The 12,912-nt window shown below is 42.8% G+C and overlaps 1 protein-coding gene across 1 annotated transcript in view; it reads right to left on the bottom strand.

Annotated features, from left to right (window-relative positions):
• The window catches only part of ITK (IL2 inducible T cell kinase), a 33,568-nt gene extending 23,187 nt beyond the window's left edge, over nt 1-10,381 (bottom strand). Inside the window, exon 1 of the mRNA XM_040604865.1 lies at nt 10,193-10,381. Coding sequence (XP_040460799.1) covers nt 10,193-10,363 — 171 coding nt within the window. The 5' untranslated portion in view covers nt 10,364-10,381. The remainder of the gene's footprint in view (nt 1-10,192) is intronic.
• Between the last annotated feature and the right edge of the window lie 2,531 nt (nt 10,382-12,912).

The following is a 12,912-nucleotide window of genomic DNA, read 5'->3' as shown; positions in this document are numbered from 1 at the left end:
AAGGAGAGCTAACAGCTCTGAACGCCTTCATCTTTGATATTTCACATCCTCTTGCCAGACAGCTCCAGCAGCTCTTTCACTGATTAATCCTTTAGTTTGTATCTACTGCATAAAGTCGATGACCCCAGTGGTCCCTATTTGCCTTAGATACTAGGACAGCTGGCTATGGGACAATTGACATAGCCCTGCTCTGCAACACAAGAAGGTATCTCCCCGTGCTTGCTTGGGGAACGAGCCACCTGGCATCTGTCGGGTGCTAAGACTCACCACCAACACTGCTACTCAGCCACACCGTGACAGCTTGGCCACCCACCAAAACGAACCGCTATTGCCCAGCGCACGGTCTGTACCAGGGGAAGGAGCGGGGATGTGGAGCCCACGGCCAGAGGGCAGCGAGCTGGCAGCGGCCGCTGCAGGTGACACAGACCTGCGCCGTGAGCACGCTTCCCGACCATGACTCTGTACCCTCCGGCTTCATGAATGTCGTAAGATCTTGCAAGATACGGGGCTGTGCAGTCTGAGAAATGTGCCACTTTCTGGCTAACACTTTGCTGTTGCTATTTGCCAAGCCCATTCATCAAATGCGCTGCAGCCAACGGTTAGGCTGAAGCTCCCTTGGTGGATGCTTAAAGGTTTTGCTGAACCCCACTGTATTTACCAAAGGGCCCCAGCAAAAAAAAGCCACCAGTGCTGGAAGCGGAGGGAAGGGAGGGAGGCCAAAAGCCAGGGAGAGGTAAGGCAGGGGTGGGCAGAGCATTATCTCAAGGAGCATAGGAGGAGAGAGCAGGCAGCATTTTCTGGCAGGCAGAAAGGCAACATGCCACGTCTCATAAAGCAGCTTTGTTCAGAAGTTGTGTAAGAACTTGTACCTTGTTTCTTTTGTGCTGGTGAGGGGAAAACCAAGCAATTAAGACTCACGTGGTTCCAAACTCCTTGGTAGCGATCACCACCAAGGGCTCTCCAGGCTGCAGCTGGGCTTGCTTTGCCCCATGTCACTGGGTGTTTGCATCCTTTGCGATGCTGGCTACTCCTCCCAGCCCAGCCAGGTGCCTCGCAGCAGGATGGAGTATGGTCCCCTCTGTATCCCTGCTGTGTGCCCCCTTGGATATGGGGTCCTTCCTCCTGCCATGAGATCTGCCCATGAGCCCGTGCTTGCCCGCTGCACCCCAGTTGCAGCTGGACGTTTTCCCTGACCTGAATTTATAGCTGTGGTGGAGTAAGGTAGGAAATTCCAGTCCTCTCCGAGCTCACTGACAAAAACATTTCTGTCAACAAAAGCATTTAATGATCTTCTCTGTAGCATCAGTTTTTTGTAAGAACCTGAGCCAAACTTCTTTCCCTGTTTTCACTTATTGTCTTGACTAGAAGGAACCATCCTTAACTGGTGGTAAAGTAAATGAGGGGACTTAGCCTCAGCCCCTGGCATGACCTGCTTGTCCTGTGCCACTTGCTCCCTGTCCCTCTGTTCCGGCTGGGCTCAGTGTGCAGCCTGGACAGAGGCAGAAGCTGATTTTGGTGTTTCTTACTCTGTGGGCTTCAGGTGGTGAAACCAAGCCAGGGTTTTGTTGGTTTTTTTTTTCCCCTAATGCTATATACAGTCCCTCAGGAAAGGCAGGGGGAAAAAAATGCAAAAAAGCAAAAGCTTTGACTTGTGCACGCCGCTAGGATAAAGTGCATGTAATTGTGAAAAGAGGCTTGAATGCACATTGAAGTATTTTCGGAGAGGTAGTGAGAGACTGCTGTGCTGGTGGGAGCAGTCCCTTCAACATCTGCTGCAGGTACTGGCCTTAAGAGGACTAACGTGGCTCTGCAGAGGGCTTATACTAGCACGGTGAATGCTCTCCAGGCCCTGTCCACAACTCTTACTAATGACTCAGTGACTGCACACGGTAACAACAACTTAGCGTTAACAACAATATGACTTAACCATCTCATTACTCCCATCTGTAGCTTTTTCCTGCTGGTTTCTAAACCGTGGGACACGTGCACCATGGTGAGATGGAGAGGTCAAAACAGGCTCAGGAGGGGGCATGAGCTGGTTTCACGGAGCAGAGGCAATGCAGCTGCCCTGGGGCAGTGCTTGAATGCAGGTAGAACTTCACATGTGCCTTTTCTGTGGCTTTTTTTTTTTTTTTTTTGTGAAAATCAATTCCTATTCTAAAATATGGAAATACAGTCCTTGGCTTCCATCTGTGTTGATGTCCTTTGGCTGCACTTCCATATAGGAAAGTGGATTTACTGAACTTTGCTGTATTTACTGAATTTACTGAAGTGCTGTAAATTCAGCCTGGGATCTTCACACTTTTTTCCCCTTTCATGTATGTTATCACCTGTCACGAAGACTATGGTGTCTAAGCTGTACCGTCAGCCGTGCCTCTGCAACCCCACTGCTTTTAGGACCAAGAACACCTGCAGTGTTGATACACAGGCAGCAACAGGACAGGGGGGGAAAAAAATACAAAAATAAATGCAGAAATCCTTTCCACTCAGCTGATTAGGGCTAAGAGTGAACAGAAGTGAAAACAGAGAGGGCTCTTGTGTTCCCAGAGCCCGCAGCTGTAGCTGAATGCCCACAGGGGGATGTCTTAAGTAACAAAGTGACAATTTTATGATGCTGCTATTAAGAGCACAGTAACCAATTTTAAATATTCTCCCAGCTCTGAACAGCAAAGGACACGGTGACAGCTGGGAATCGGCATGGGCTGCTCCCGGCTCAGCGCACGTTCTCTGGTAGCACCTGAGAGCAATGAGCTCAGGCTGGCGTAAGATGATAAAACCCCAACAAATCCCATCGTAAAAATGCTGTCTTCACTATAGTTTAGGCTGATTTCATAGTGATTGAAAAAGTTATTTAAAGCTGAAGAGTCTCTCACAGAGCTGCCTCTGAGCTTCAAAAGTCTAAATAAGGTCTAAGTTTGTATGGTCACATCCTCCAAGATATTCCCTATCAGCTTCCAGGAGAACATTTGAGGCTATTTTTGTAGTTTTACTCTAAACAGCATGTACTGACCACTCCTGGAGACAGGCCACTTGGCTCATGGACTGCTGACGTGATCTACGAGCACACCTTTATACTCTCATGTGCTTAAATTAAGCTCTAGGAACAATGAAGGTATACGTGGCCATTGCTTGCTCTGATTTCTCTCCACGTAACTCCAATAGAAAATATTTACCATCACCATACAGTGTCTCTGCTCGAGCTATTAAATCATCATTTTATGGACAACACGGCTTCAAGGCAAGAGACACAATGACAGGTCTAACCACTGGTAGGAAATAAGTGGGTCCATGAGCAGAGCACTCCACCGGACCTGCCGGACCCTCTGCAGACAGATCAATGCCACCATGAAGCAAAACCGTTGTGCAAGGTGTAACACCTGCCAGCGGCAGAGAGTTCAACTGGCTTGAACTTCATCTTTTTCAATCGGTGACATGTTGCTGCCTTTCAGGTATGATTTTCTTCAGGGCTTGCTGAGCTTCTGAAGTAATCAGAAAAGGAATTTCTTCATCTGCTGAGCTGCCCAAATTCTGCTTATGCCTACGGTGTTGCAGAATCTCCAGTTTATTTGCTACTGAGTATGGGTCTCTCGTAGCCATGTGTTGGTGCTGAGATGGCAATGAAGAACACCACAGAAAATAGTAACTAGGAGCTTATGAGGTATCACTGGGCTTATTTTTCGTGGTAATTCTCCTGCTAAAGTATTTTTCCACTGACCAAAAGACTTGAGCTTGAACTTGAACCTCCTTGAACACTGTGTTGATACAATTACTTTCTATCTCTTATCATATCCCTTATCTATACACTGTGGTATGTGCTGGTTTTATTATTAATAGTTAGGATATTAAGAACTGTTGATTGCTGGATTCACAGAAACTTTGCCTGAATACTAGCATCATCCAGTATTTGGGGAGTTTTCTCATTGGGAACACTGATAGTTTGAGGTTTTATGAGACATAAAACAATGTAAAATTTCGAAAAATTAAATTAAAAACCTGAACTGAGCAATTTGACTCTTAAAGGAAAGTTGTAAAGGATTTTGCATTTCCTACCAATACTAAGTGCTCTCAAGGAAAACTGGAAAGAGGTGATAATTGATAATATTAGGATTTTCTGTAGTACTCTGACTGTTATATTTTAATACCTCTAAATACTTTGTTATATCTGATATTTAAGTCTTTAAATGTGGCTGCTTGGCTTACATGCCTATCATGACTATTTTGTCCTCCTGCTTCAATCAAGAAAATTAATAAATTTGTTTTACAGCTATTTTCACGAAGGTGTTTCAGAGGTGGGCACCCCCTTGATGCAGAGTGCATTGAATTGTGTTAGATGAGCCCGACCTCAGACATTGCACACTTAGCCAAGAGCTCCTGCCGGCATTGCAACAGCATCAGTGGCAATGTTGATTGCAATATAAAGCAAAGGCAGTCACTGGAAACAAAGATGGCCAGAGTAGAAAAGTCTAATAAAAGCTAACCGTTAGGAAATCTTGATTTTATTGCAGTATATTCACGTTCAGAGAAATTCCTTCCTTCTTAAAGATATAAATGAAAACATGGGTTGAAGATTCTGCCGCGTCCTTAGTGTTCTCTGACAGAAGAAAGATTTGTGCTTTGTAACTTAGAGAAAATGGAATTATCTGACATTTGCTGGGAAGACATTGCTCGAAGTAATTGTAAAAAATTCTTGAAAGATTAAAGAACAATAAACAGGCAAAAAGTAGGAGTAGAACTGGGTATGCACAGAAAGTGCAAAAATTAAATAATTATAATCAAATCCTGGAAGATAAAGTTCGTTATTCCAACAAAAAGAAGCTACTTTTATTACCAGACTCTGCCACACATTTGTAGAGTTAGAAAGGCCACAGATACCAGACACAGAACTGCCAGCATTTTGCTTCAAGCAATCTTGCCTAGGCAATATCACCACCCTGAATCATGCCGCAGGTCGTGAATGGGAATTGCAAGAGATGGGAACTTTGTAAATATCCACAAAAACATTTGATAAGATGCAGCGGAACAGGTTGCCCAAAGATGTGAAATCTCTGTCCTTGGATTTCAAGCAGTGGCGAGTCAATGCTACCGCTGACTTGTTCTAGCGTTGGCGATAGTCCTGCCCCGAGCATTGATCTAATGCTGGCCCCGTGCACGAAGCCCGACTAAATGAATTTATGAAGTGCCACCCAACCTAGTATTACCATGATTATGAGATTTCACAATAGAAATGAGGCTCATTGTGGCAAACAACATGAACTTAATCCTCCCTCAACTCAAATAATACAATTCAGAGTATTAAAAATATCCATTTTAAATTCACAGAGGTGTCCTAAAGGATTCATTAGGCACAGGCTTGTACATTGTCTCCACCTTATTTAAGGTTGTATTTATTTTATTATATAAAAATTCATTGAAACAGCTGTGATGTAGACAGATGTCAAGCCTGACTTCTTTGTGGGTGATATGAGTATTATTAATAAATTAGTTGGAGATATGCATCAGAAGACAGATGGTATTGCAAATTCTGGCAAGCAAACAGAACTTGTTAATAAATACACGACAAGTCATGAAGAATGATGTATCTACTCAGATATGCATTTGGAAGGCAGTCTTTAAAACCATAATTAAATTCACTTTAGATGAGGATTATAGCTTCATGACTGTTAAGGTCTTCAGAATACCCAAAGCAACGAGAAATGGTATGAATAGTCACTCTAATTAAGATGAACATCAAAATGGAGATTTTTAGAAGAAAAGTTTTAGTCTCTTTACATTAGAGTCCTGGGTGGGGGGTGGGGGGTGGGTGGGGGTTGGAGTTGGGGGGAAGTCCTTGCAGGGCAGGATGGACAAGTTGGATTCTGTGTAGAATAATCAAGGTAAAATGGACTGCCGGCTCGGGGGAACAAAATGCTGCTTTTGTTACTGTGGGTAGCTGGACCGATGCAAGTAACTCAGTGTGCAAATAATGCAACAGAAGCAGCTGAAGCATTTTTAGGATGCTGATAAAAGGCTTTTCAGCCAACTTACTTCTTCCTTTGTCCTCCTGGAACAAGAGACTGAAAGCAAATTTCAACACACTCTAAAGTGCCATCTTTATATCTGAATAGCAAAGATCTGAATGAAAGAGCCCAGGACAAGGCTGCCTCATGCTTTGTGACCTCCTAAGCATCTGACCAGTGTAGGAAGAACAGCGCTGATGTCAATGAAAAGGGAACCCAGGCCCTTTCTGTGTGCGCCTTTCACTGCTGCCTTTAAAAGCTGGATTAGTAATAGCCCATGAGTGCATGAAGATACAAAATTTAAAAATATTCATGTGCCTGAACTTCCCAGGTGTTAGGTGCACGTCTCGCCATCCTGAAACACTTCTCAGAATGCCTGTATAGGACAAGATGCCTATTTTTGAAGAGGGAAAACGGTAGTGTAGGGACATGGAGCACTTTGTAGTTGACACAGACAGACTCAAGAAGTCCCTGCAGGTCTGAGCTATGCCAAGACGAGCAGCTCTGATGCAGAGATCATGTAATTAGTGTGGTACCAGCCCAGAAGACAGTGGCCTATTCACTAAGCATGGCATCAGCCTTAGACAGCTGTGCCACTTTTAGACTACAGCTAATTGAAATACGGGGAGAGATGCTAGTTTCTGGCTGTCCCTGCCCAGGTAGGGATGTGATATGATGAAGACTATGCAAGAACGTCTACTTAGTGTCCGAAATATTACCTCTCTTCACTCTGCTGCCTGCTAACCTGAAGCATTTACTGAACACCATAAGCCGTTAGGTGAATGGGATATAGGTGAAGGACGATGGGAACAGGTGAATGGGATGAAGTCACCAGTTTAAGTGTTTTTGCTAAGACTAGGTGAGGACATTTGAAACTCTGTCCTAGACACATCCCCAAAGGGATTCACTTGCCTGCTTCTTTCACAGTACTGCAAGTGTACGGGGACTCTGAAAGTAACACATGGTGCCTGCATTATTGGTTATTCTCATGAGGATCAAACGCATTGAAATAGTTAAAATGATCACTCCCATGTGCTTGTTTACTCCCATGTACAGTAGCTACAAAATCAGACCCTGGAAGTGAAGAATTTTTGCCCGTGGTATTGATTTGCATGTTATAATAAATGCATTTCTGATGTCCTTTAGTAGAGACGGGGGCTGAATACATGTGCCTGGTATCAGGGCTTTGCTTTATGTCAAGACAGCCGTGCATTGTGCACTACATAATGAATTCCAGAAAACACAGCTTCTTATTGTTGTCAGTTATTGGGGGCTCATTCTCCTAATGAGATATGTAAATATCGTCCATTAACATTAACGGCGATTGTGTGGTTGGCTCCTGAGAAGAACAGTGCTTTCTCTCTAGCTATGGCTGTCATGATGAAAATGCCATTACGGTTATTGCAAAAATTTCCCTTTATGATGTCGGTTGTCTTGACAGTTTTTAGTGACATTTACAGAATTATCCCTGTGCCCCTTTGACCTGTTTATTTCCTTATTTTGGACTGCTACAATAAACTCTTCAACATCTTTTTATATTCATGATCTCAAAATGCAGAGAAAGGGACCGGGTGCTAAACCCTGTCAAATACAGGCAAAACATGTAAACCCGGGCTTAACAGGTAAGCGTATGCTTTACTTCAAGCCACCCAACTGAAAACGGGGGTTTCTCAAACTGTTAAGCAGTTTGCTAGTTGTTTTGCCTGACTTTGTGCACAGGCTGTTGTTACTGACTGTTGTTGTGACTGACTGGGGAGCAGGGAGGTGGGTGCTGTATGGTGTTGAACCCTGCGTACAGAAAGCCACTGGGCAGGCTGGTGAGGGGTTCTTAAAGAAACTCATTGAAAACTTGCAGCAAACATCCATAGAGATCTCCCTTGACAAATACATACGTTAAAAGCCCAGACAGTTGATGGCCCCACCTATATGGTGCCACACGCATGCCTGAGGATGCTCCCCATGACTGCAGCCAGCTGGCAGAGAACAGTGATGTCCCTACCACTCTGCTCTAAACCTCCAGAGCAGGGGGACAACCTGCAAACTGCCTGCTGGCAGTGGTGACGGCCGGTGCTAACCCCTGCCAGCCCCCCCCGGATGATCTAAGAGGGTCCCTGTGGAGCAGAGGCAAACCTGTGCCAGGGCTGTGCTACAGAATGAGCACTGCAGACCATCGGTTTCGACGCCTGTGTATGCTCCCTGCTCCTGGTTCACTCACGGGGATGGGCATAGCCCATGTCTTGGACCCATACTGTAATTTTCCCTTCATTAGCTGTGAACTCAATTGCCAGGGGTTCACTCCATGCCCAGCACAAAAGAAGATGGTGCTTACATGGGTTGCCCAAAGCTTTCCTCTCCAGGACAGCAACGACCTGAGCACGTGAAGGTCTTACCAGGATGGACTCATCTTGGGGAAGATTACTGAAGAGCCAGAGGATCAGTTCTGGGAGTATTTCACAGGACAAACTCTTTTCTCTCAATTTTGTACCAAGTTCTGCTCATGTAACCACCTGATTTTGACAGTTTGTGTCAGACAATAATCAGAGTTTCATGGAAAATCAGCCCTGTAATTATGGATATAGCCACCATCCCTCAAATGTGTATAAGGGCCTAAAGCTACATGCGTGTTTACATGTACATGTCTACACATATATAATATGTGCAATGTTTAGAACACATAATATAGAACATGAAGTAGATAATATACCAAACCCTCATCTTGTGTAATTGACCTTTAGGAAGACTAGAGAAGAAAGTTTCCAGAGACATTCACATAGTGTATGAAATCTATGCCCCACTGAAAGTCACCAAGTCAGATTTTCCAAACTATTTCAGTGTCTAAAGATGCTGACAGACACCTACTGCAATTCCGCAAAAGTCTCTGGACAAAGTCTATGTTGCATTCATCTCAAGTTCACCAAGACTCAGGAAGCACCAAAGAAAATTAGTTATGAAGATTTTTCTGAATATATACAGCAGAATCACCTAGGTGCTTTTGAAAATTTAACCCAGTATAATTAAGTGGAATAGTTATAATGGAATTTAAAATCTTAAAATAATGGCATTTAGAAGGTAGTTTGGAGAGCAGACAAATAGTCTCAAACCAAATACAGACATAGTATGTAGCAATAAATACTATCCTATTTAAACATGGCGGTAAGAGAAACATGGACTATAAAATAAAAGCAAGAAAAACATTTATTTGGGCGTATTTCAGAGAAATAACTTGCAAGTAAAAATGAATATTAACCCTTAAAGCTGGTATCCAACCTCAAGCAGGTTATGATAAAATACAAGGGCACATCATACTTTGCTTTTTTTGTTGGGTTCAATTTTAACTTAATTTTCTGCAACTGAGCCAGATCAGATGGTCTGAAGTTGCTGGTGCTGGAGAGCAAAGCAGCACGATCCCCAGCTCTGCTCTGCCACAGTAACAGTGCCTAAACGTAATGGATTAGCAGCATGTTCAGTGACTGTTGGAAAACAAGCAATATTATTTACAACTGTAATGAGGCTCAGCAAACATCCAGCTAAGTAGAAGAAGGAAATAATTCTCACTTCACTAGAACACTCAGCACAATGGGCCGCACAGATTGTCTTCTAATTTTCTTCATATTTAGCAAATCAGGGAAATGCAAGCTTGGGGAAACAATGTCTAGTCTGAGCATGGATCTCATCATCGCCTCCCTTCTGAAGCTAACTCCAAAGACTAGACATGTTACACATGGCAGATGAATCTATTTTAAAATGCAGGACTGGTCTCCTACCAGCCATCAGGCTGCTGCCCAGAACAAAAGAATGAGAGAGTGAGATCTGTGGATGATTTTTTTCACAGATGTCATTAGGTTACACTCGTGATCTTTGCAATACGCCACTCCAGGTCACCCCCGTACCCGTGTGAACCACCGGGCACAGGCTCACACAACTGTTACACACACCGGTTGTAACAGCTACATTCCTACAACAAAACTAGACCCTCTCAATAAGTTGCAAAGGAGTCTTATTCCTCCGTGCGCACCAGAAGCCCACTGATCAGAAGCTCTAAATGACCCATTTGACCACTTTGCAATTATCAATGAATGGTGCTGTAGCAAGGACCGGAAAAGCCAAGTTAATAAAATTCAACCAAGATCATCCTTCCTTCCATTAGCATCCTTCCCTCCACTACTCTATTATGAGAAAGAAAATGGCTGACGTACCCCATGGCGATGTTCATAGTAAGCCAGCTTGGATTTGGTTAAGACAAAGAAGCGCACTTTAAAGTTGGAGGGTGAAGTCCTTCTCTTCTGCTGGGATTTTTTGATCAGCAGTTCCTCCAGGAGTACACAGTTATTCATGGCTGAGCCAAGAACGGTTGCCTCCCAGGACATGGGATGCCTGTCCTACGCGCTGAGTGCCCATCCAAGAAAGAAACAGAAGAAGGAAGGCAGTTAATCAAAAAAAAAAAAAAAAAAAAAAAGTGTTCACAAGGCAGCGTAGGTGCTTTGAGCTTTATCTTCCCATCTACAGCAAAGCTTCCTTTCTGTCAAACCATAACCACATCCTCTCTGAAGTCAGAAAATGAACAGTACATGTTGAAATATACGCTAAGGTAAATGTTGTGGAAAAAATAACACTTGGGGGACATTCAGTAGATGTGAGTCAATGATTAAGGATTAATTAAAGGGGTGTGGCATAATTAAGCATCTGTCTCCTACTTGCCTATCTAGTAAATACAGTTATAAATACATGCACTGAACATGGATGTATAGGATGAGTGTCTCTTCTGTCCTCTTGGAAGTAGGTTATGCATCCATATTTCTTTTTTTTAAGGAATGGTGTCTTCCCATCTAGAGTATTTAACAGTGACTGTGAGTCTCAGAGATTTCATACAACTTCTGTTGAGGAAGTTTCCCACATAACATGAAAGTTTGTGCTATGTAAGCAAAGACCATTATAGCCAGGATATATTTATATAAAGAATGATAAATATTTGCAGTCGTTAGATATTTAAACCGAAAACAAATGGTTACAATAGCTGATAACTGATTAATTATCATTGGTTACTACTTACTGATTACTGACTGCTTCAGGTGCGCTCTAATTAGGCTGTGGCTGGATGTTCCTGGAGGCACAGGCACAACATGCCCTCTGCAGATGCAATCAAGACCAGCATAATCAGCAGCGAAGCAAGCACAAACATCATCCAAGAGGACTTTAGGGCACCATTTGGAGCAGTTTGCACCAGGCTAAATATAGAATTATAAAAAAATACCTAATGCAGTCAGTATGACAGCACTGTTGTATTTTAAAGGAAATGCAATTCATTTTTCTCTGCTCTTTTGTTTTTATTGTGTGGGGGTTTTTTTATTAGTGATGTATAATTGTGTTGCTGATGCTATTGAGGATTGGAGAGATGGAGTCTGGTGGAATATGGGGCATCTGCAAGGTAAGTATTTTCATTAATTTGGTATTTCTGAAAATTGTTCCAGTGTAAATCATTTATCAGTGCTGACTTTTGGCTTTAGTTTAACGTAGCATTAAGATATAAGGAGGTAACTCTCTATTGCTGATGTATTTTTAGAGCTGTTTGAAAGCTCCAAAGAAGACACTTTATTATTTTCAATTCAGTTCATGAGGAAAAAAATAAATCTGAACAAACACCAGTATTGCAAACTTTAAATGAAAGCTTGGATTTTCATAAAGTTTGTAGGGAAGTTCATAGATGGACTTGGGTACTATATTTCTCAATAGAATGTGGTGGTTATCCCTCCCCAAAAAAGAAGTGGCATATCCCTTTCTAGCTGTTTTATGTTACATTGTTTAGGCAGCATGTTTGGGGGATCATTAAACGTTCCTTTCTGATTTTGTTCAACGCTAACAGAGAACCTGCATTTGCCATAAAAATACAATAAATACAAAAAATACATAAAAATAGCACTTGACATACAAATCTGTAAGAGAATTTGCTAAAGCCAATGCAGCATCATGGAACAGAAACAAGGACAAACAGAAGCTGTTGTGCAGCTGATCCTTGCATCTCTCTTTCTCTCTGGTGGTCTTGCCAAAGACGAGGTGCAGTATATACTGAAACATTTGTCACCTGCAAGTCTAGCAAAGCTACGTTTCATTTCTTGACAGAGTGAGTTCGAAGGAACTTTTGTGGTTGAACAAGAAGGATGACACAAGTCTGTGATCTCCTGAAAAATTGCCACTGCTGCCACGGGGGATTCCGTATCTATTTGTAGACCACAATCAATACTCGGGCCAAATTTCCTGATTCTTCTAGAAAACCGTTTGCTTCATGCAGTGCACTTATATAAAAAACGATGAGTCCGCTGTGAGTTTTCTGAAATTGTGTCTTGTGTAAACAGCAGCTATTTGGATACTTCCAGACCTTGTTTAGGTGCTTGCACCTCTAAAATATAGGACCACTTTAGCATGCACGTAACTTTCCTCCCTCTTGAGAATTTGCTGATTTAAATTGTGCTCAAAGATCCTTCCTTGCAATTAATAAACCAAAACATGGACAGTAGGGTGTCCTGACAAATTGTATAGACTTCACCCTGCCAGCAACAGTGAATCCCCTGTTGATCTTAATAGCATTTCGCTTGATTTGTGTCAGTACAGATGAATTTATAACCACAGTTTGTACTGTCATTGTGTTTTTAGCTATGAACACTTATTTAGGACTATGTTATTCTTTCTAGTCTCTTCTTTGCACTATTTGTAGTGAGTTAAGGACTTTCTGAAAAATCTCTGTAGCTTGGGCCAAGGGGGGGTTGCAGTGTGCTGGCAGAGACGCGCATTCTGTCTTCTCAGAAAACTGAATATAAATAGAAATGGAAGGGTGTGACTTCATAGCCTTACGGAAAAGCTATGAGGACACCGAAGCGATGAGATGCCAACACAAAGACCTCTGAGGGGAGCAATGCTGCTG

This window comes from Falco naumanni, chromosome 8 (genome assembly GCF_017639655.2).
Source record: "Falco naumanni isolate bFalNau1 chromosome 8, bFalNau1.pat, whole genome shotgun sequence".
Lineage (NCBI taxonomy): Eukaryota > Metazoa > Chordata > Aves > Falconiformes > Falconidae > Falco > Falco naumanni.
Note: the sequence above shows the minus strand (reverse complement) of the source record. Positions and strands in the feature narration are given on the sequence as shown.